Raw genomic sequence first — 20,160 nt, 5'->3', positions numbered from 1 at the left:
TCCTCTGTGTTTATGGATGTCTCTGTGTTTATTGGCTGTCCCTGTGTTTATGGCTGTCCCTGTGTTTATGGTTGTCTCTGTGTTTATGGATGTCTCTGTGTTTATGGTTGTCTGTGTTTATGGGCTGTCTCTGTGTTTATGGATGTATCTGTGTTTATGGATGTCCCTGTGTTTATGGCTGTCTCTGTGTTCATGGCTGTCTTTGTGTTTATGGCTGTCCCTGTGTTTATGGTTGTCTCTGTGTTTATGGTTGTCTGTGTTTATGGCTGTCTCTGTGTTAATGGCTGCTTCTGTGTTTATGACTGTCTCTGTGTTTATGGATGTCTCTGTGTTTATGGATGTCTCTGTTTATGGATGTCTCCTGTGTTTATGGATATCTCTGTGTTTATCGCTGTCATCTGTGTTTATGGTTGTCTCTGTGTTTATGGATGTCCCTGTGTTTATGGCTGTCCCTGTGTTTATGGCTGTCCCTGTGTTTATGGCTGTCCCTGTGTTTATGGCTGTCCCTGTGTTTATGGTTGTCTCTGTGTTATGGTTGTCTGTGTTTATGGATGTCTCTGTGTTTATGGCTGTCTCTGTGTTTATGGCTGTCTCTGTGTTTATGGATATCTCTGTGTTTATGGATTGTCTCTGTTTATGGTTGTCTCTGTGTTTATGGCTGTCTCTGTGTTATGGATGTCTCTGTTTATGGTTGTCTGTGTTTATGGATGTCTCTGTGTTTATGGATGTCCCTGTGTTTATGGATGTCTCTGTGTTTATGGCTGTCCCTGTTGTTTATGGCTGTCTCTGTGTTTATGGTTGTCTGTGTTTATCGCTTTCCCTGTGTTTATGGTTGTCCCTGTGTTTATGGTTGTCTCTGTGTTTATGGTTGTCTGTGTTTATGGATGTCTCTGTGTTTAAGGATGTCTCTGTGTTTATGGTTGTCTGTGTTTATGGATATCTCTGTGTTTATGGTTGTCTCTGTGTTTATGGTTGTCTGTGTTTATGGCTGTCCCTGTGTTTATGGTTGTCTCTGTGTTTATGGTTATCTGTGTTTATGGATATCTCTGTGTTTATGGTTGTCTCTGTGTTTATGGTTGTCTGTGTTTATGGCTGTCCCTGTGTTTATGGTTGTCTCTGTGTTTATGGCTGTCTCTGTGTTAATGGCTGCTTCTGTGTTTATGACTGTCCCTGTGTTTATGGCTGTCTCTGTGTTTATGGATGTCTCTGTTTATGGATGTCTCTGTGTTTATGGATATCTCTGTGTTTATCGCTGTCTCTGTGTTTATGGATATCTCTGTGTTTATGGATGTCTCTGTGTTTATCGCTGTCTCTGTGTTTATGGCTGTCTCTGTGTTTATGGATGTCTCTGTTTATGGATGTCTCTGTTTATGGCTGTCTCTGTGTTTATGGCTGTCTCTGTGTTTATGGATGTCCCTGTTTATGGATGTCTCTGTGTTTATGGATGTCCCTGTTATGGATGTCTCTCTTTATGGATGTCTCTGTTTATGGATGTCTCTGTTTATGGCTGTCTCTGTGTTTATGGATGTCTCTGTGTTTATGGATGTCTCTTGTGTTTATTGGCTGTCTCTGTGTTTATGGCTGTCTCTGTGTTTATGGATGTCTCTGTGTTTATGGATGTCTCTGTTTATGGATGTCTCTGTGTTTATGGCTGTCTCTGTGTTTATGGATGTCTCTGTGTTTATGGATGTCTCTGTGTTTATGGATGTCTCTGTGTTTATGGATGTCTCTGTGTTTATGGATGTCTCTGTTTATGGATGTCTCTGTGTTTATGGATGTCTCTGTGTTTATGGATGTCTCTGTGTTTATGGATGTCTCTGTGTTTATGGATGTCTCTGTTTATGGATGTCTCTGTGTTTATGGATGTCTCTGTGTTTATGGATGTCTCTGTGTTTATGGCTGTCTCTGTGTTTATGGCTGTCTCTGTGTTTATGGATGTCCCTGTTTATGGATGTCTCTGTGTTTATGGCTATCTCTGTGTTTATGGACGTCTCTGTGTTTATGGACGTCTCTGTGTTTATGGATGTCTCTGTGTTTATGGCTGTCTCTGTGTTTATGGATGTCCCTGTGTTTATCGCTGTCTCTGTGTTTATCGCTGTCTCTGTGTTTATCGCTGTCTGTGTTTGTCTGTATCTGTATATTAAACCGATTATACCCTTACCTGAATCTATAAAGCAGTTCTCCTATCCGAGACTCTTCTTTCCTCCACCCCTCCTCTCCCCAGTGACAATTCCTCCTTTAATTTACCTCCTGTGTTTGCCACGGGGCCAAGTTGTTACACGTTAACAGCCTGACCTTTTATCTCTGGCAGACAGATGTCGCGGGGTCGGCAAGGGTCATAATTGAATCTCTAAGCGGCGTACGTTGACTCCCTGTGACCGCGATCAATACTAACGTCCACTCTGGTGACATCAAGTTCAACAACCCCTGTCTGGCCCCCTGAGTCTGCCTAAGATGACACTTAACCCTTTATAGGATCCGACAGACAGACAGAGAGAGAGAGAGAGAGAGAGAGAGAGAGAGAGAGAGACTGGTAGCTACCAGGGGACATTGAATTATGAACGTCTGTAGAGGCCATGACACCCTTAGGAGTATTTTCCATAAGCCATGCTTAGTGTCTCTCTCTCCCCCTCCCTCTCTTCCTCCACGCCTCACCATGTACTTCATCATGATGTAGGCTGAGTCATTGTGCTTTGCTACTGTCGCCGTAAGGCATATCTCTGCCATGATCCATGTGGGTGACATGAGTCCAGATGGTTATTTCATTGTGTGTACTCATGGGGGGCTGTCATCCCATTTATTATCAGAGTCATAGTTTTATGGTCATGTATATGATGTCTTCTGATAGACACATATTCATCTAAGCCTCTAAGCAACCGTATCAGATGGGGTTTGCTTAGCCTGGGTGTGAATGGTAGATCAGAGCTAACGAGAGAGAGAGATATGGGTCCTTAGTGAGATCCAGATTTGGCTCGTTGCACAGTGAAATATTTGTCCGGCACTCTGATCGTATTTGTTTGTCTCTTGAGAGAGCGAGAGAAGGATGACAGAGATAAACTGGAAGTGGGGGATAGAGAAGTTTATCGTTATCATTCCAGCATGACTAAAATATTGACTTGTGGAGGTAATTGTGTTTTCCTACCCTACCAGATAGTAGATAGCATACAAGCCCATTGTAGCCTCCAATCTTCCATGCTGAGTCTCATTTTGTAGATTTGAATTGGCCCAGTTGGAATCATCACCTTAAGCTGCTAGAGAACCCTGTGGAATCCACTTAAACATCTATTTCATTCTTTGTTTGCAACAACAACAATAAATAATATAGAAAAAGAAGGCATGGTGTGGAGTACTGCTGGTGTGTATGTGTGTGTTATGCAAATAGGAATGGAATGCTGGGCTGGCACAGAGAGCACTAACATGTTTGTAAGTGCTGGTGTATGATCAACATAAGATGTGTTGAAATTGTGCCCTCTGTAGGTGAAAAGTACATAACCAGCGAAGCATAAACATTGCACTTGCTCACATAACACATTAGGAACTAAACATTCTAAATCTTCAAAAGCTACAGAACTGTGAGCTCAAACACTGTATAGCTATTGCATTGCATTGCATTGCTTTCTTAGTAAGCAAGTCAGAAAGGGAGAGGAAGGAAGGCAAGGAAACAAGGAGGTAGAGAGGTTGGCCACTGTAGTTGTCATGGAAACGGTGAGGCGGAGCATGTGGCGCCTCTTTGAGTGGGACCAGTTTGTTATTGGAGGTCACGTGGCCAGTCGCTAGGGACAGATGCACGTCCTGTACCTCTGATTCAAGCGTCGCGAGCTGCTGCTATCGCTAGTTTGAACAAAATGGCTGCAGAGGCACCACTAACGAAAGCCCGCTGAACGGTAGGAATTATCATCGACGATGTTTTAATGGATATCTTGGAAATACCCCCTCTCCAAATATTGGATTTTGCAAGAATTTGCTCTCTTGGATTCCTCTATTTGCGAACATTTCACAGTCGCGTGCTGTAAAACATTTTTTTTTTTGCACTTTAAAAATGTCAGCTCATCAAAGACAAGGTAGGTTACTGAAAATGCATATGGTGTTCGTTTTTATATTTAGCTGAAAAAGTACACAAGTTGCACCGATATACTTTATCTTGCTTGACATTAGCTAGCTTGTTTGCTTAAATATCGCACTCTGCTGCCATTTCTTCCTTTCTCTGACACTTGCTCTATTTCACGTTGTTTGCTGAGATAATCAACATTTGCTTTGGTTGTTTGCAATTAAATTCGAGACTAGAGAACACGTTTTGAACCTAAAACTTCGCCAAATGTTTAGGACTACAGAGAGCTAACGGTAGCTGTATTGCTTTGCTACTGTAGCTTCTTGCTGCGACCGAAATATTGGTCTGTGATAAGGGTATCAAGGACAACATCGATTATTGTCATGCAAATTACACCTCAAATTGAATTCAAATTCACTAAATCCCACAGTGGGAAATGAGGTAAGACGTATTGTATTTTCTAATCTTTTAACATGATTTATTTAGAGAAATATTTAAAGAGGGGCGGGGATTCGCATCCAAGCAAAGCGCCCTGATATGCGGCTGCAGCTTCCGATTGATAAACAGCATCAATTTATCAAAAGTGCCTAATGCCTTCATGTTTGAGTATTGCAACATTGTTGGCAATTTTCTAAATTTGACTACCAAGGTCTTGTTTTTATTAAATCACTTCATTGTAATAACCATCTTTAAAATGTATTCATAAAAGGAAACAAAACTGATCAGAAATGCAAACCTAATGCACACTGGGAGGAAAATGATCAGTATAGCTAGAAAGAAGCAACTTTGACCGTGACATTTGCATTAACCAATGACATTTAATAATGGGCTTCAACAACATCCCACATGCGCATGCCGACTGGCATATGTGTTTGAAATGCTAAGCACATAGATCTATTCTAGAGTAAGCAGGTAGGCATTCGGTACTGCTGTGGTGATAAAATAGACAATGTAGTCAAATACAGATACAACATGAGCTGGTTGGGGTCACAAGCAGGACTACTATCCAATGGCTTAGGGTTATGGGGGTAGTAATGGGGCTGGTTAAACAAATTAGCCAAGGAATTTCGGGCTCTATCTGAGGTTATACACATTTGAGATTAGTGGTTTGGAAGTCCATCTTGGATCCTTTCCAATTCTCATGGCACTTCTGGTTAATTGCTTTGGCCCTGGTCTTGTCTAGAAGAGATACAGTATTTGTCCAAATTGACTTTTCGTTGCAGGTTAGAAGAATTGGGTTAGGGAAACAACTTTTGGCGTCAAATTTGACAAGCTGCATCCCAACTAGACATAACCTTTGGCCCTTGTGTGGTCGGAATACAGCCAATCAAATCTCTCTAGTCTAACCAAACAGACATGGCTGAAGCTGGGTCCACAGTTACAAGCTTGGTTCTCTGCTTAAGCCTGCCATGTTTCTGTTGGTTGCTGATTTTTAAAAGGTAGCGACTAGCAAGCGATTTCCTCCTCTTGCTTTCTCTGACATGAATACACATTTATTGTTGATGGCAACTGCCTCCTGCTCTGGGCATGCAGTCATAATGGCTGGGCTGCCCTGGCATGAGTCTCCCAGAGAGGAAGGGGCTTGCCAGGCTGAAAGATGGGCCATGTTGCCAGAGTTGGAATGCGCTCCAGAGGAAGGTTGCTTTATTGTTCACAAGGCTTTGTTTATTTGAATAGAGACATGAAAGCACATGGTTATTTGTGAAAATGGATAGACCCATCCTATGTTGCAGCAGTTTAGCTTATGCTAGTCAACACCCGTCCCTAGATGTGTTTATAGGAAGATGTCCTGTACCATTATTTTAGCGAGAGGGACTCCATGGCACAATGAGTTGTTCTTCTACAGTTGGAATCCTTTGAACTGTCAAGATCTCATAATCTCTTTTTAATTGAAACACATTTTCTCTTCCTGTATCCCCTTATCCCTGTGACATCTGTCATTACACTGTCTTCACAGTCAGTTGACATCGACCACCCCATACACACTCTTAATGCTCTGATTACTATACAGATCAGGTCTTAGGCCTGCACTCAGTTCCTCTCCTCAGCTCAGCATACACACAGTGGCCTGATGGTTAAGTTTCTGTGGCAGCTCTGGCAGTTTGGCTTACAGGGTAGTTGTTTGCCTTTGAAATTACTAACCTTGCTCTTTGTGAAATGCTCTGATGTCAAACTGTTTCTTAGAGATAGGTTTACATGTTTTGACTTTGCATGCCACACTATTGGCTAACCAGGACAGGATCTCTGAGGTAATGGTTTTGATTGGCTCTATTTCTTACAAGCTAGCATTGTTGATAGTCCCAAATTATTCCCTGATCTGCCCCTCAGATTTGCTAGGCAAGGCCTAGAAGAAGAACACACACATATCAACAATTCAAGAACTGTCAGAAGAATCCATGTTCTTATTAATCAGGTCTGAATAAGTACAAAGCGATCGAAGCACAGATCAGCATAACTAAAGCATATCACTCTCCTCGTCCCAACTCAGCAGTTTGGTCCTCAGGCGTTCTCTAAGCAGCCAGAAAGGCAAATTCATTCTTGATAATTGAGTGCCATACAAGTGGATGTACTAGGCTGAATATGAAGTATAGTGTACGCCTAAGTGAGGAAAAGCCTTGATCCACAGCCTCTTCACATGAATCACTTAATCTGATTCTGAATAGCGCCAACACCCAGCAGGTTCTGTCGCTAACTAGTCATTAGCTCAACTCTATTAAACATCTTTTTGTTGATGATCTAAAGAGTGGACCTTTTCATTCTTTGTTTTGGGTTTCATATGTTAGTGTAACTAAGCAGTCAACAGCCAGTCTGTTTGATTTGACAGATAGCCTTGCAATAGATTGTCGTTTGCGTTCAGCTCACACACTGAATTGCAAATTCGTAAAGTTGTACAGACTTGCAAGGGAAATATCAGTTTGGGGAGGAACCACACTTGAAGATTTTCTCCCCACTACCCACTATTAGAATCTCTCTGTTCTAGATTAAACATCAATCTCAGTGGGAGATCCTGGTGATTTTATAACTGCAAATTCAAAGAGCTGGCAATGGAAATATCACAGTCTGAAAACCCCACTTTGAGATATTCTCCAAGATATCCTAGTGAATTCATGAATGGATATGGACGTCCATCCTCCCAACTAGGCTACCAGACCTGAAACGGAATGGACGCCATATCTTTTGATAAGATATAGACTAGACCTCTGAAGCACAATCCTTCTGTTTCCTTATAAACAACTCATTCCCTTTATAATGTCATCGTTGTCTTTTGCCCTATTACGGGCAGCAGTCATTCAATGGCACCATGTTGGTAAACGTTAGGCCAGGTTTAACGAGCCATGAAGCTGGCGCTGGGGCCTTTCTCTCTGCTAACGCATGTTCACTCCCAGAGGGGCTGAGCTCTGGGGCAGAACACTTGTCATTCTCCAAGTAGACCTAAATGAGGCAAAGGGGAGATTATTGAAAGGCCCTTGAAGTGAACAGTAGGGTTTGTCCCCCTGAGGTCTGACTGAAGGCTTGGCTTTCTGGTTTCCTAGACTTCTGAAGAGAGGCCCACTTGAGGTGACCAATTTGAGTCATCCACTGATTCCACTCTCTAACGGCCTCTCAAGCCCAGTGTCAGTACTTCAATAGACTTTATATCCTTTAGCCTTGTATGTAAAAAATATTTAGTATAATATATATATTTTAAAATTACACTAAGAAATGCAGACTAGGCTACTTGGCCAAAGTGGGCCATTGAACATGTTAATGGCAGTTAGCTCATCAGTTGGACCTTCAGCAAGTCTAGCAAGTTGTTTTATTGAATTTACACAAAGTTTTGGAGTTCTTCTTCACCTGCTTCAGTAAAAAATAGTTCCTGACTGCCCAGCCCTGCACAAAGACAGCATTTATTACGTTGATTGGTGTTAATTTAGTCTTCTTGCTACGTGAGTTTCCCTTCATATACAGCCCTTTCACCTGCTGGATAATGGCTTTTTATGAAGATGAATGTGGAAACAGAGCAAGTGCCACGTGATTGGAGTCTAATAAGTTCTTTTGTTGGGGACGTTCTGTGATCTATTGGAGCAATACGTTGTTTGACCGGGCTCGTGAAACGGCTGCTCCGGTTACTGACGGAGAGGATGAAAGTAATCGGGAACTTCAACTGCTGGAGCCGATCCATAGCTTTTATTTCTGAGGGCCTGCTAAGAGTGTAGCATCTGAAAAATCTCCTGGCCAGAGCATGTGTTATTTCATAGTTTTTATGTCTTCACTATTATTCTACAATGTAGGAAATAGTAAAAATAAAGAAAAACCCTAATGAGTAGGTGTGTCCAGACTTTTGACTGGTACTGAGTGTGTGTGTGTAGATAATTCTCTCTCACACACAAACGTGTTTGTTTCATGAGCTAAAATTAAAGATCCCGGAAATGTTCCATACGCACAAAAAGCATATTTCTCCAATTTTGTGGACAAAAATGTTTACATCCCTATTAGTGAGCATTTCTCCTTTGCCATGATAATCCATCCACTTGATGTGTGTGGCATATCAAGAAACTGATTAAACAGCAGGATCGTTACATAGGTGCACCTTGTGCTGGCTACAATAAGGCCCCTCTAAAAAGTGCAATTTTGACACACAACAATGCCACAGATGTCTCAAGTTTAGGGAGCGTGCAATTGGCTAACTCTTGTGAATGTCCACGAGTTGTTGCCTCCAAAGTCGTTTTAGAGAGTTTGTCAGTAGGTCCAACCGGCCTCACAACCGCAGACCACGTGTAACCGCCCAGGACCTCCACACCTGGCTTCTTCACCTGTGGGATCGTCTGAGAACAGCCACATTTAGTCATTTTAAGTCCCACCCTTCAGCTACCATCAACCCCTGCCATCTATCTCTGAACACCATCCAGTTTTGATTTCTATTTGCCATATATTTTTCAGATGTAATGTTTCACAAATGTTCTGAACCTTTTCTCATAGTTTCTACAGATTGTAAATTAAAGAAACATTTTTGTTCAGATTATTATTATGTTATTGGTGAATTGACTATGACTTTTCAAATCATCCAGCAGTCCTATTTGCAGAGTTGGCTCCAGGTAAATTCTTAAGCTATTCCTGAACCTGCGACCAAAAACAAGCTACATATTTGACAGTACCAAAACAAGTGCTCTAATGATTCTCTCTCTTCGCAGCAAAGTCTGCAGTGCTGGGATGGTTGTATCACCCTTTAATGTAACATTTAATTGGCAAGAATTTTGTATAAGTTAAATTGAAAAACAAAGTTTTGCGAATCAGTTCATAAACCATGTGCCATGGAATCGGTACATTGAGAATCTCCTCTCAACTATCTTGCAATCTATATGGCACAGCGGTCACTTTGTTGTTGTCCTGAAATGAAACTGCTATACTTTTTATCACCATTTAAAAACAAAACAAATGTAGGTATTTAATGCAGGGCCGACAGACAAGTTCCTTACTTTCTCTCCTTCCAAGTGCTTTTTCCATTTTTGTGGTAATGCTGCAATTAGTTAGTTTTAATTTTAGATTGAGAAGACATTTGTTTTAGCTGCATGTGTGACAAGTCAACCAGTCCTATATTTTATAATTTATTTTCAAATTATATATATTTTTGATCAATTAGTATATTTGAGTTTAACCATAATATTTGTTGGAATATTTGTTCTGTCTTTTCTGGTGGATTAAACTGAAATTGCAACCAGCTTTCTATTGCTTGTTTTAAAAATAGCGATATTTTGGAGATTATTTCATTTTCAAATAACAGGAAGAGAGAGGTTGTAATTGGGGAAAAAGGCCATTCTTGAACATGGGGTGAGCCATTCTTACTAAGCTGCTAGAGAACCCGTTTGAATTTAAGTGTAGTTGTTGTATGATTTGAAGCCTTTAGTGAGATGATTTATTATTGAATCCTTTATGCTCTCCAAATTAATATTCATTATAATTTTGTCTGGCTTGCCATTCCAAATAAAATATAATGAACCCATTTGTATAAGAGATTCTCCAAAATGGAAATATTCCAGGCTTTTATGTATAAATTCCAGTCATGCTTTATCAAAAGCCTTTTTCAAATTCCACTGTGAATACCAGCCTGGTTTCCCAGATTTCTTTAATTTAACTGTCCTTTTTTGGCAGATGGATGGATAATTTTAAGCAGTGTTTTGGGATAGCCGAAGGGCTCCAATGTGGCACATCAGATCTCGTTTTCCAGAGCGTTTTGGGAAGTGCGGTCTGTCTTCCTAATGTACGATCGTGCCAAGCAGAGGGGCTGCAGTCTGATTCCGCCATTGCGGCTGCTGCGGTTGCTAGCGAGCAAGCAACCCTTCTCCCAGGGGCTCAGCAGCCTCGCTCTTATTTGTCTTGCAGTGCTGGCATTCCTGGCTCTGTGCCCAGTGACTATCGTCTCTCGCAAGCCCCCTTCCCTCCACCGAGCGCACACCCACCACCTCCCCCCTTCCTTGTATGTGTTCTCACATACACCAGAGTGTCTGGATATCAAAAGCAACCTGCACACCCACCACCTCCCCCCTTCCTTGTATGTGTTCTCACATACACCAGAGTGTCTGGATATCAAAAGCAACCTGCACACCCACCACCTCCCCCCTTCCTTGTATGTGTTCTCACATACACCAGAGTGTCTGGATATCAAAAGCAACCTGCACACCCACCTTCCCACCCCATCATACCATTACCCTCTTTATTGTACGGTCCTTCCTCTACCCTCTCTCTGATTGCCTTTTGTCCGCCTTTGTTCCCAGAAGCATTCTGGTTTAATAGAAATCACCTCTCTAATCCTCTTGTTGTGTTTTAGTGGTTCTATCCTCCAGCACCTCAGAAGCAGCATCAAGCTCAAGGCTGTACGTTTAGCTTGTCAATCACTGTCTTCCTGCTCCAAACTGACTGCTGACTGGCACTGCCTCAATGTCCATGTCAGTCATTCAACCCCCTGACAGTCAAAACAACTCATTTTTTCAACGTCTCTCTCATTTAGGTACCTTATTTTGGCATTTCTTGGGGATCCACCTCCCTAGACCATGCACACACACACACACACTAGGGCTGCACAATTAATCGGATTCACATTGAAATTGCAATATGGATAAGATCCATGTCACGTGATATTTTGAAAGGCATCTCAGCCCAGTGTAACGGAGGTTTTTCTAGTTATTTTCCTCTTGCAGTGGCTTCCCCCACACACCAAGCAGCACCGTTCCTCCTCCTCGCTGGTAATTACTAGATGTTTGCATGCTGTTCTGTTGGGTCAAAGGCAGTCAACCGATTGTTCCAAACAAGAACTATGCTGCTTTCAACTTCCCTTCTTAAATAAGTCATTCTCTTTCTATGATTCCGGCAGTTCATCCAAGTGATTTGATCTTTGTTCCACGTCAAATTGCAATCGTAATATTTGGTTTAAAAAAATGAAAGTCCTTGTTTCACAGTCCTTTTACCAGAGTTGTCTTGCACAAGGACCAACTGATCCTGGACAGTTTCCAGTATGTGTAGCCTAGGTCTATGTTTTCCGGCTCAGCCTGTGCCTAGACAGACAGCAGTTTAGCTCAGCTGGGCCATCACTCCATTCCTCTGATACTATGAGACACTAGCACAGTGCATCAATGTTGAATGGAGACTGTGGCTATATTTATCCAGCAGCTGTAGCTAGGCTTAATAGCTGGGCTGTGGGCCCCACAAAAATAAATATTTATGGATCTAATGGGTTAGCCGTGGTATGGAAGCACATCGGAGTTCTGAGGCAAATTTCCATCCACATAATCTCTGGTCTTCAACCCTAAAAACAGCCAGACAGTAGGAGTTGCCTATTAATAGCTCTGTTCTTTCCTGCTGCTGCTCTTTGGAACCAAATAGGCCAACATGGAGAACGCTGCAGCGGCTTATGGCTAGTCAACAGTTTTCCACTTAACACATGGAGCTACATGGAGCACTCAGCTCTGTTCCAAGCTAGTCTGTGGCCCATGCTGTGAGGTAACTCCCGGTGAAGTGTTAAGAGGACCAAAGCCAAGATTAGCCCCCGAGATTGGCTGATTAGCCCGTCGACTGGCCAATCAGTGCATGGCTACGTGGATATGTGAGAGACAGCGTTTTTTGTGTGCGATTTCTTTGAGACATTCGCCAGCCTACACACGTTACTATTATCAGGTCAGTTGTTTTAGCTTAGTTGCTAATTGCCTGCGTGAGCAACTGCACCTCCTTATGTTGTATTGAAGTCTGTGGTAGACTTGCCTTATTGTGCTTCAGCCTGCTTCTCTATGGTAGACTTGCCTTATTGTGCTTCAGCCTGCTTCTCTGTGGTAGACTTGCCTTATTGTGCTTCAGCCTGCTTCTCTGTGGTAGACTTGCCTTATTGTGCTTCAGCCTGCTTCTCTGTGGTAGACTTGCCTTATTGTGCTTCAGCCTGCTTCTCTGTGGTAGACTTGCCTTATTGTGCTTCAGCCTGCTTCTTTGTGGTAGACTTGCCTTATTGTGCTTCAGCCTGCTTCTCTGTGGTAGACTTGCCTTATTGTGCTTCAGCCTGCTTCTCTGTGGTAGACTTGCCTTATTGTGCTTCAGCCTGCTTCTCTGTGGTAGACTTGCCTTATTGTGCTTCAGCCTGCTTCTCTGTGGTAGACTTGCCTTATTGTGCTTCAGCCTGCTTCTTTGCCTTCTGTTTATATTGTATCCTAATGGAAGAAGGGGAGCAGACTGTGTTGGTTATGGTAGTTGTGTTTTTATAGGCTAGGCATTTTTCTCAAACCTTCTCCCTCAGACATGTTGAATTCCAACAAAAACACACCTGATTTGTCTCCCGAGTGGGGCGGTGGTCTAAGGCACTGCATCTCAGTGCTAGACGCGTCACTACAGACACTGGTTCGATTCCAGGCTGTATCACAACCGCCTGTGATTGGGAGTCCCATAGGGCGGCGCACAATTGTCCCTGCGTCATCCAGGTTTGGCCGGGGTTGGCCGTCATTGTAAATAAGAATTTGTTCTTAACTGACTTGCCTAGTTTAAATTTAAAAAAAATAACTAATCAAATTTGGTCTTTCTAGAGACTGTGTCAACCCTGATGCCCCGAAGACCGGTGAGTAATATGCAGTGCACTGTGCAGCGGCCTAAAAACCTAACTGACTCTGGATCAGTGCTTAAGGGCCAACATCCACCACCTCTCCACCTGGCTGCACACTCATCAGGCCTCGGGAGCTCTTGTTGCCAGGCGATGGCACGGCATTGCAGCACATGCTTGGCTTACATTTTTAGATGCAATTTCTCATCTCCGGTTCAAGGAAACCGGATTCCAATTTATGTATTTTTCCATGCAGTTATTATTCCCCCATCTCTGTCCTTAATGCTGGAGCTTTTTAAGTGAAAAGAGAAAAGGCCTAGGCGTATTAAGGCTAAATATAGGATCGGGACGCATCCCAAATGGCACCCTATTCCCTAACATAGTGCTCTGGTCAAAAGTAGTGGACAATGTAGGGAATAGGGTGCCATTTGGGACGCTGAATACCCAACTCTCCTCTGGAACTTGCTGCTCGCGAAAGGATGTGGAAATGTCAGGTCGTTTTTGTGTGTGTTTTTTTAATGGCTTTGGAGCATGTGTGTGGAGTGGAGGCTTGGCAGGCCTTTGTGTCTGAGAGCTGGGTCCCTACCAGGTAAGATGCAGTACTCTGAGGGATCTGGGGAGTGGCAGTTAGTACTGAGTGTGGCTGTGCCTCACTTTACCTGGGTCATTCAATACTGGTCATAGAGATGTCAGGCAGTGCACTGTATTGTGAATAACAGGGTGAGATGCAGCCTTACTCATCCTACTGAGTCTGGGTTGTCTTGGAGTTGGCGATAGGTACTGACTGGATGTCTGGGGATTGAAGAATGGGGCCTCATATCAAGGGTTTCAGTAACACTAAGAGGACCACAGCTCTGGCCTCCACCAGCACCACAATGCCTCCTAATAATTTCCAGACCACACACAAGTCATCCACACAAGTCAATCCGAGCCAATACAACCCAAGCCACACACACACGCAGGTCAATCTGTTAATGGTGTTTCTATCGTCTGTACATTCCCTCAGTAAAGAGCTGCAGTGAGTAGTTATAACTCTCTGCTTCAGAATGGAATTCATGGGAGGATTCCAGGTGTTCACGTGCAGACAGTCCTCACCTCGCCAGCAACCGCGTTGTAAAACATGTCTGTCTTTTGATCCTCTGTTCCAGCCGAGAGAAGAAGCAGGGAACACGAGACCAGAACCATTTGATGGAAGAAAAGAAAAAGAGAAAGCAAGAAGAAAAGAAAAAGAAGGAAGCTGCTCAGAAAAAGGTGTGACGTCATATGGTTCTTGTTGTTTGGACACACTTCTATCATACTACCTCATACAGCACCAACCCCTGTTTTTATCATACTACCTCATACAGCACCAACCCCTGGTTTTATCATACTACCTCATACAGCACCAACCCCTGGTTTTATCATACTACCTCATACAGCACCAACCCCTGGTTTTATCATACTACCTCATACAGCACCAACCCCTGTTTTTATCATACTACCTCATACAGCACCAACCCCTGTTTTTATCATACTACCTCATACAGCACCAACCCCTGGTTTTATCATACTACCTCATACAGCACCAACCCCTGTTTTTATCATACTACCTCATACAGCGCCAACCCCTGTTTTTTCATTACTACCTCATACAGCGCCAACTAGAGGTCGACTGATTAATCGGAATGGCCGATTTTTAATTGGGGCCGATTTCAAGTTTTCATAACAATCGGCGTTTTTTGACACCCATTCTGGCCGATTACATTGCACTCCAGGAGGACACTGCGTGGCAGGCTGACTACCTGTTACGTGAGTGCAGCAAGGAGCCAAGGTAAGTTGCTACCTAGCATTAAACGTATCTTATAAAAAACAATCAATCTTAACATAATCACTAGTTAACTACACATGGTTGATGATATTACTAGTTTAACTAGCTTGTTCAGCGTTGCATATAATCGATGTGGTGCCTGTTAATATATCATTGAGTCATAGCCTACTTCGCCAAACGGGTGTTTTAACAAGCGCATTCGCGAAAAAAGCACTGTCGTTGCACCAATGTGTACCGAACCATAAACATCAATGCCTTTATTAAAATCAATTACAAGTATATATTTTTAAACCTGCATATATAGTTAATATTGCCTGCTAACATGAATTTATTTTAACTAGGGAAATTGTCACTTCTCTTGCGTTCTGTTCTGTGCAACAGAGTCAGGGTATATGCAGAAGTTTGAGCCGCCTGGCTCATTGCGAACTGTGTGAAGACCATTTCTTGCTAACAAAGACCGTGATTAATTTGCCAGAATTGTGCATAATTATAACATTGAAGGTTGTGCAATGTAGCAGCAATATTTAGACTTAGGGTTGCCACTCGTTCTATAAAATACGGAACAGTTCCGTATTTCAAAATGATAGTTTCCGGATTTGACCATATTAATGACCTAATGCTCGTATTTCTGTGTGGTATTATATTATAATTAAGTCTCTGATTTGATAGAGCAGTCTGACTGAGCGGTGGTAGGCAGCAGCAGGCTCGTATGCATTCATTCAAACAGCACTTTCCTGCATTTGCCAGCAGCTATTTGACTTAAAGCCCATCAACTCCAGAGATTAGGCTGGAAATACTAAAGTGCCTATTAGAACATCCACTAGTCAATGAAAGGAAATACAAATGGTATAGAGAGAAATAGTCCTATAATAACTACAACAAAAAAACTTCTTACCTGGGAATATTGAAGACTCATGTTAAAAGGAACCACCAGCTTTCATATGTTCTCATGTTCTGAGCAAGGAACTAAAACGTTAGCTTTCTTACATGGCCCATATTGCACTTTTACTTCTCCAACACTTTGTTTTTGCATTATTTAAACCAAATTGAATATGTTTCATTATTTATTTGAGACTAAATGTATTTTGATGTATTATATTCAGTGTTCATTCAGTATTGTTGTAATTGTCATTATTATAAATATATATAAATAAAAATTGGCCGATTTAATCGGTATCTACATTTTTTTGTTCCCCCAATAATCGGTATCTACATTTTTTTGTTCCCCCAATAATCGGTATCTACATTTTTTTGTTCCTCCAATAATCGGCATCTACATTTTTTTGTTCCTCCAATAATCGGTATCTACATTTTTTTGTTCCTCCAATAATCGGTATCTACATTTTTTTGTTCCTCCAATAATCGGTATCGGCATGAAAAATCATAATCGGTCGACCTCTAGCACCAACCCGCGTTTTTATGGTACTACCTCATACAAGCACCAACCCCTGTTTTTAATGGTGTAGCTTTACACAAAGCAAGATGATGATATCAGCCTCTACCCTGTGCCCTGCTCTCTTCCTCTCCTCTTTCACCCTCCCTCGCTCCCTCTGCTCTGAACCGTGTCAGTAAGTGATCCCTTTCCACTCCGTTGGCTAAACAGGCTAATGTGTCATGCTGCTTCTCTTTATCACATGCAGCCTCCTGTGAGGCTGAGGAAAGCAGAGCTGAAGGGGGGAGCTGGCCAGCGTGTGTGTGTTCCTGCATACGCCACTGTACCTGTGTGTGTGTGTGTTTGCCTCTTTCACTTTCTGGCTAACTAATCCACATGACCCACCAGGCAAAAGCCCCTAAGCTCAGCCGGTGGAGGGATGAACATAAAACATGTAGCATTATAATAGGCTAATAAGAACATTTCCCTGAACATTCTGTTCCAATGGAATTGGCTGGCTTTCAGTCAGAGCAAGGCTGAAGTGCAGGCAGCCAACCCAGTAGCATGCTAACGCTAGCAGGCTAACTCCGAGAGAGGAGACCTTGTCTGTTGCATTAAATATTGACATAAAACACATACTTCAGTTAGGACTCCTTTCTTTATTATGTGTATTTGACAGGGACAATAGGCCTACACATCAACATTTCAATAAATGTGGCAGTTTTATCCAGCCAGCTCATTTATCTGTAGTCCCTTGTACTTAAAAAAAAAATCTGTTGCTAATATGTTCTTCCTCTTTCTTTCCAGGTCACTGAACAGAAAACCAAAGGTGTGTTGTTCTCATCTTTTCCAACATTCTGCAACCACTCCTACCTCCTATTACCTTAGACTGACTGACTGATTGAAAAGAGAGGGGGATGGAGGGAGAATGACAGTCGGAGCAACAGAGAAAGTGAGAGTATGCACAGTGTGCACTTAGCTGGCAGGGTTTTGAAGTGAATTGAACCCAGAGCACTGTAGATAGAACACATCCTCTCACTTCCCTCTGTGCCAAAGCTCTTAATGAGCGAGAGAGAAGGACTGGCGAGAGGGAGAGGACCTGTTATGTGGTGTGACTGGCCAGATGGGGCCGGGAGGGGCTTATGTTTTGAGAGAAAGTCTCTAGGAAAGCTCATTAGGGCATCCGTTAATGGTCCTGTAACGGCCTTCTAGCACTTAACAGGAGGTTGGGGAAGTGGGGGGTTTAAAGGTCAAGATGAGGAAGGGACATTTTAGTGTAATCCTACAGGGTATAGTAGGCTGCAGGACTGCATCTACTGGAGTCTGTCTGTGCTGCTGAGCTGCAATAATGATTAGTAATCTGGGTTAGTTAGCTTTGTTAGCCTGTTTCCATCCAGTTAGCTTTGTTAGCCTGTTTCCATCCAGTTAGCTTTGTTAGCCTGTTTCCATCCAGTTAGCTTTGTTAGCCTGTTTCCATCCAGTTAGCTTTGTTAGCCTGTTTCCATCCAGTTAGCTTTGTTAGCCTGTTTCCATCCAGTTAGCTTTGTTAGCCTGTTTCCATCCAGTTAGCTTTGTTAGCCTGTTTCCATCCAGTTAGCTTTGTTAGCCTGTTTCCATCCAGTTAGCCTGTTTCCATCCAGTTAGCAGTAATCTGGGTTAGTTTTCTTGGTTAGCATGTTTCCACTAAGCCATGTATGGCTCAAAAGTCCCATGAAAGCTGGCTGTGACACATTAGAATGTGGTGTTGACTGTTGAGAGCAGGGTCAGTGTGAAAGTGCAGGATAGGGGTAACAACAGGCAGGGAGAGGCCACCAGCGTAATACTGCATTTTTCTACTGTGGTTGTAATAGGGAGACCCAACCTGGGTCTGGAGGAGGGAGGAGGAGAATATATATGGGGGTGGATGGAGGAATAGAGAGAGTGGGGTGAAAAAGGCAGAAGGAAATTCACCTGGCTTGTCACAAACATATTCCTGAGAAGGAAATGACAAAAGTGAAAGAAAGGGTCTGAAGGAAAGAGACTGCAGGAACAAAGTACATGAAAGAAACTGAGAGAGTATTGTGTGAAAGTGAGCGAGAACACACTAGTTTCCTGTCTACAGTTTACACATACAGTAAGCAGTGTGCATCTAGATCAACATAAAAGGCACATGTGTACCCACATGGCTAAGGCATACAGTACATTCATATAAATAAGTTCCCTCTGCCTCACCGACCTCCACTGGGACTGTGTATGTAGTATAGGCACTCATACAAACACAATTATATCAATGCATAGGTCAACAGACTTTTATGAATACATTAGTACAATCACATGTGCATCTGTATAAACCAGGGATATTCAACTCTTACCCTATGAGGTCTGTCGCCTGCTGGTTTCCTGTTCTACCTGATCATTAATTGCTCACACCTGGTGTCCCGGGTCTAAATCAGTCCCTGATTTAGAGGGAAACAATTAAACACAGTGGAACTGGCTTTGAAGTCCAGAGGTTAGTTTGAAGGGGGCTAGATTGTCACATAAAAAAGTTGACAAGTACACACAGACACACGTGTCCTTATGTTTACAATTGGCTCATTCACCCCCTCCTCTCCCCTGTAACTATTCCCCAGGTCGTTGCTGTAAATGAGACCGTGTTCTCAGTCAACGTACCTGGTAAAATAACAGATAAATGTATGGTTTCCATCAGCCAGTCCCTAGTGTGAAAGCAGCACGTATTGCCTTTGGTGATAGTCTCCTACCTCTACAGTGTCTTCCTGGCTGTGGCCTAGTTACAGCTCATCAGCCTCTCTCCATGCAGTTCTGGTTCATAGCCACTTCTCTGTCTCTATAGAGTGAGAGGTATTCTACCACTACCATCCAGGGTTACAACACAACCATGCCTTAGTTTCTACCACCACTACCATCTAGTGTTACAACACAGCCGTGCCTTAGTTTCTACCACCATTACCATTTACAACACAGCCGTGCCGTAGTTTCTACCACCACTACCATCTAGTGTTACAACCTTGCCTTAGTTTCTACCACCACTACCATCTAGTGTTACAACACAGCCGTGCCTTAGTTTCTACCACCATTACCATTTACAACACAGCCGTGCCGTAGTTTCTACCACCACTACCATCTAGTGTTACAACCTTGCCTTAGTTTCTACCACCACTACCATCTAGTGTTACAACACAACTATTCCTTAGTTTCTACCACAACTACCATCTAGTGTTACAACACAACTATTCCTTAGTTTCTACCACCACTACCATCTAGTGTTACAACACAGCTGTGCCTGAATCTCTCCTGTCTATGGCAGGTAGCATGCCCCCACCCCATCAGACACCAGTCCTCCCTGTCTACTGGACCATCACCCATGTGGAGGCATTTTCTCCCTGGCGCTGCATGATGAGGGGATAGTGTAACATAGGGATACATACCCGGTAACTATGATAGCATGGACAGCATCCATTCCAGACGGAGCTGCAGCCACCACATTTACATAGCGCCATAAGATCACATTGTTATTCCAAATCTGCGGCGACACAACGCTGTCATTTCATAAGATTAATTTGCCGTTTCACATTGACTTAATTACACCCAGCGCTTTGTGTCGCAGCAGAGCCATAAATGGCAGTGTATTCCGGAGGGAATTTATTTATTCCACACGCTGCCGTCGCTGTCATGTTGTCTCTTCAGCGGCTAAACGCTATGAGAATGAATACAGTGAAGATGGATATTAGCCAATCACTGAGCAGAGGCAAGGGGGGCATTCATTCAGTTGTTTATGCTGTATTGTCTAGGAGTATGTTTAGGTTAGAGCTGATATATGTCTTGTTGAGATTGTATATAGCAGAGGAGGCTGGTGGGAGGAGTTGTAGGAGGATGGGCTCATT

At 42.8% G+C, this 20,160-nt stretch overlaps 1 protein-coding gene across 11 annotated transcripts in view; it reads left to right on the top strand.

Annotated features, from left to right (window-relative positions):
- The first annotated feature begins 3,768 nt into the window (after positions 1-3,768).
- The window catches only part of LOC109876860 (trinucleotide repeat-containing gene 6C protein), a 78,165-nt gene continuing 61,773 nt past the window's right edge, over positions 3,769-20,160 (top strand). For 8 of the 11 annotated variants that reach the window (XM_031834325.1, XM_031834323.1, XM_031834326.1 and 5 more), the window contains exons 1-3: positions 3,769-4,061; positions 14,249-14,351; positions 17,087-17,108. In XM_031834325.1, the coding sequence (XP_031690185.1) occupies positions 14,289-14,351; positions 17,087-17,108 (85 nt within the window). In that variant the 5' untranslated portion in view covers positions 3,769-4,061; positions 14,249-14,288. Of the gene's footprint in view, positions 4,062-10,038; positions 12,197-14,248; positions 14,352-17,086; positions 17,109-20,160 lie in introns of those variants that run through there. The other 3 variants (XM_031834318.1, XM_031834319.1, XM_031834320.1) reach the window with 3 other exon arrangements.

This window comes from Oncorhynchus kisutch, linkage group LG10, assembly GCF_002021735.2.
Source record: "Oncorhynchus kisutch isolate 150728-3 linkage group LG10, Okis_V2, whole genome shotgun sequence".
Taxonomy (NCBI): domain Eukaryota; kingdom Metazoa; phylum Chordata; class Actinopteri; order Salmoniformes; family Salmonidae; genus Oncorhynchus; species Oncorhynchus kisutch.
The sequence above is the reverse complement of the archived record's forward strand: the minus strand, read 5'-3'. Positions and strand labels throughout refer to the sequence as shown.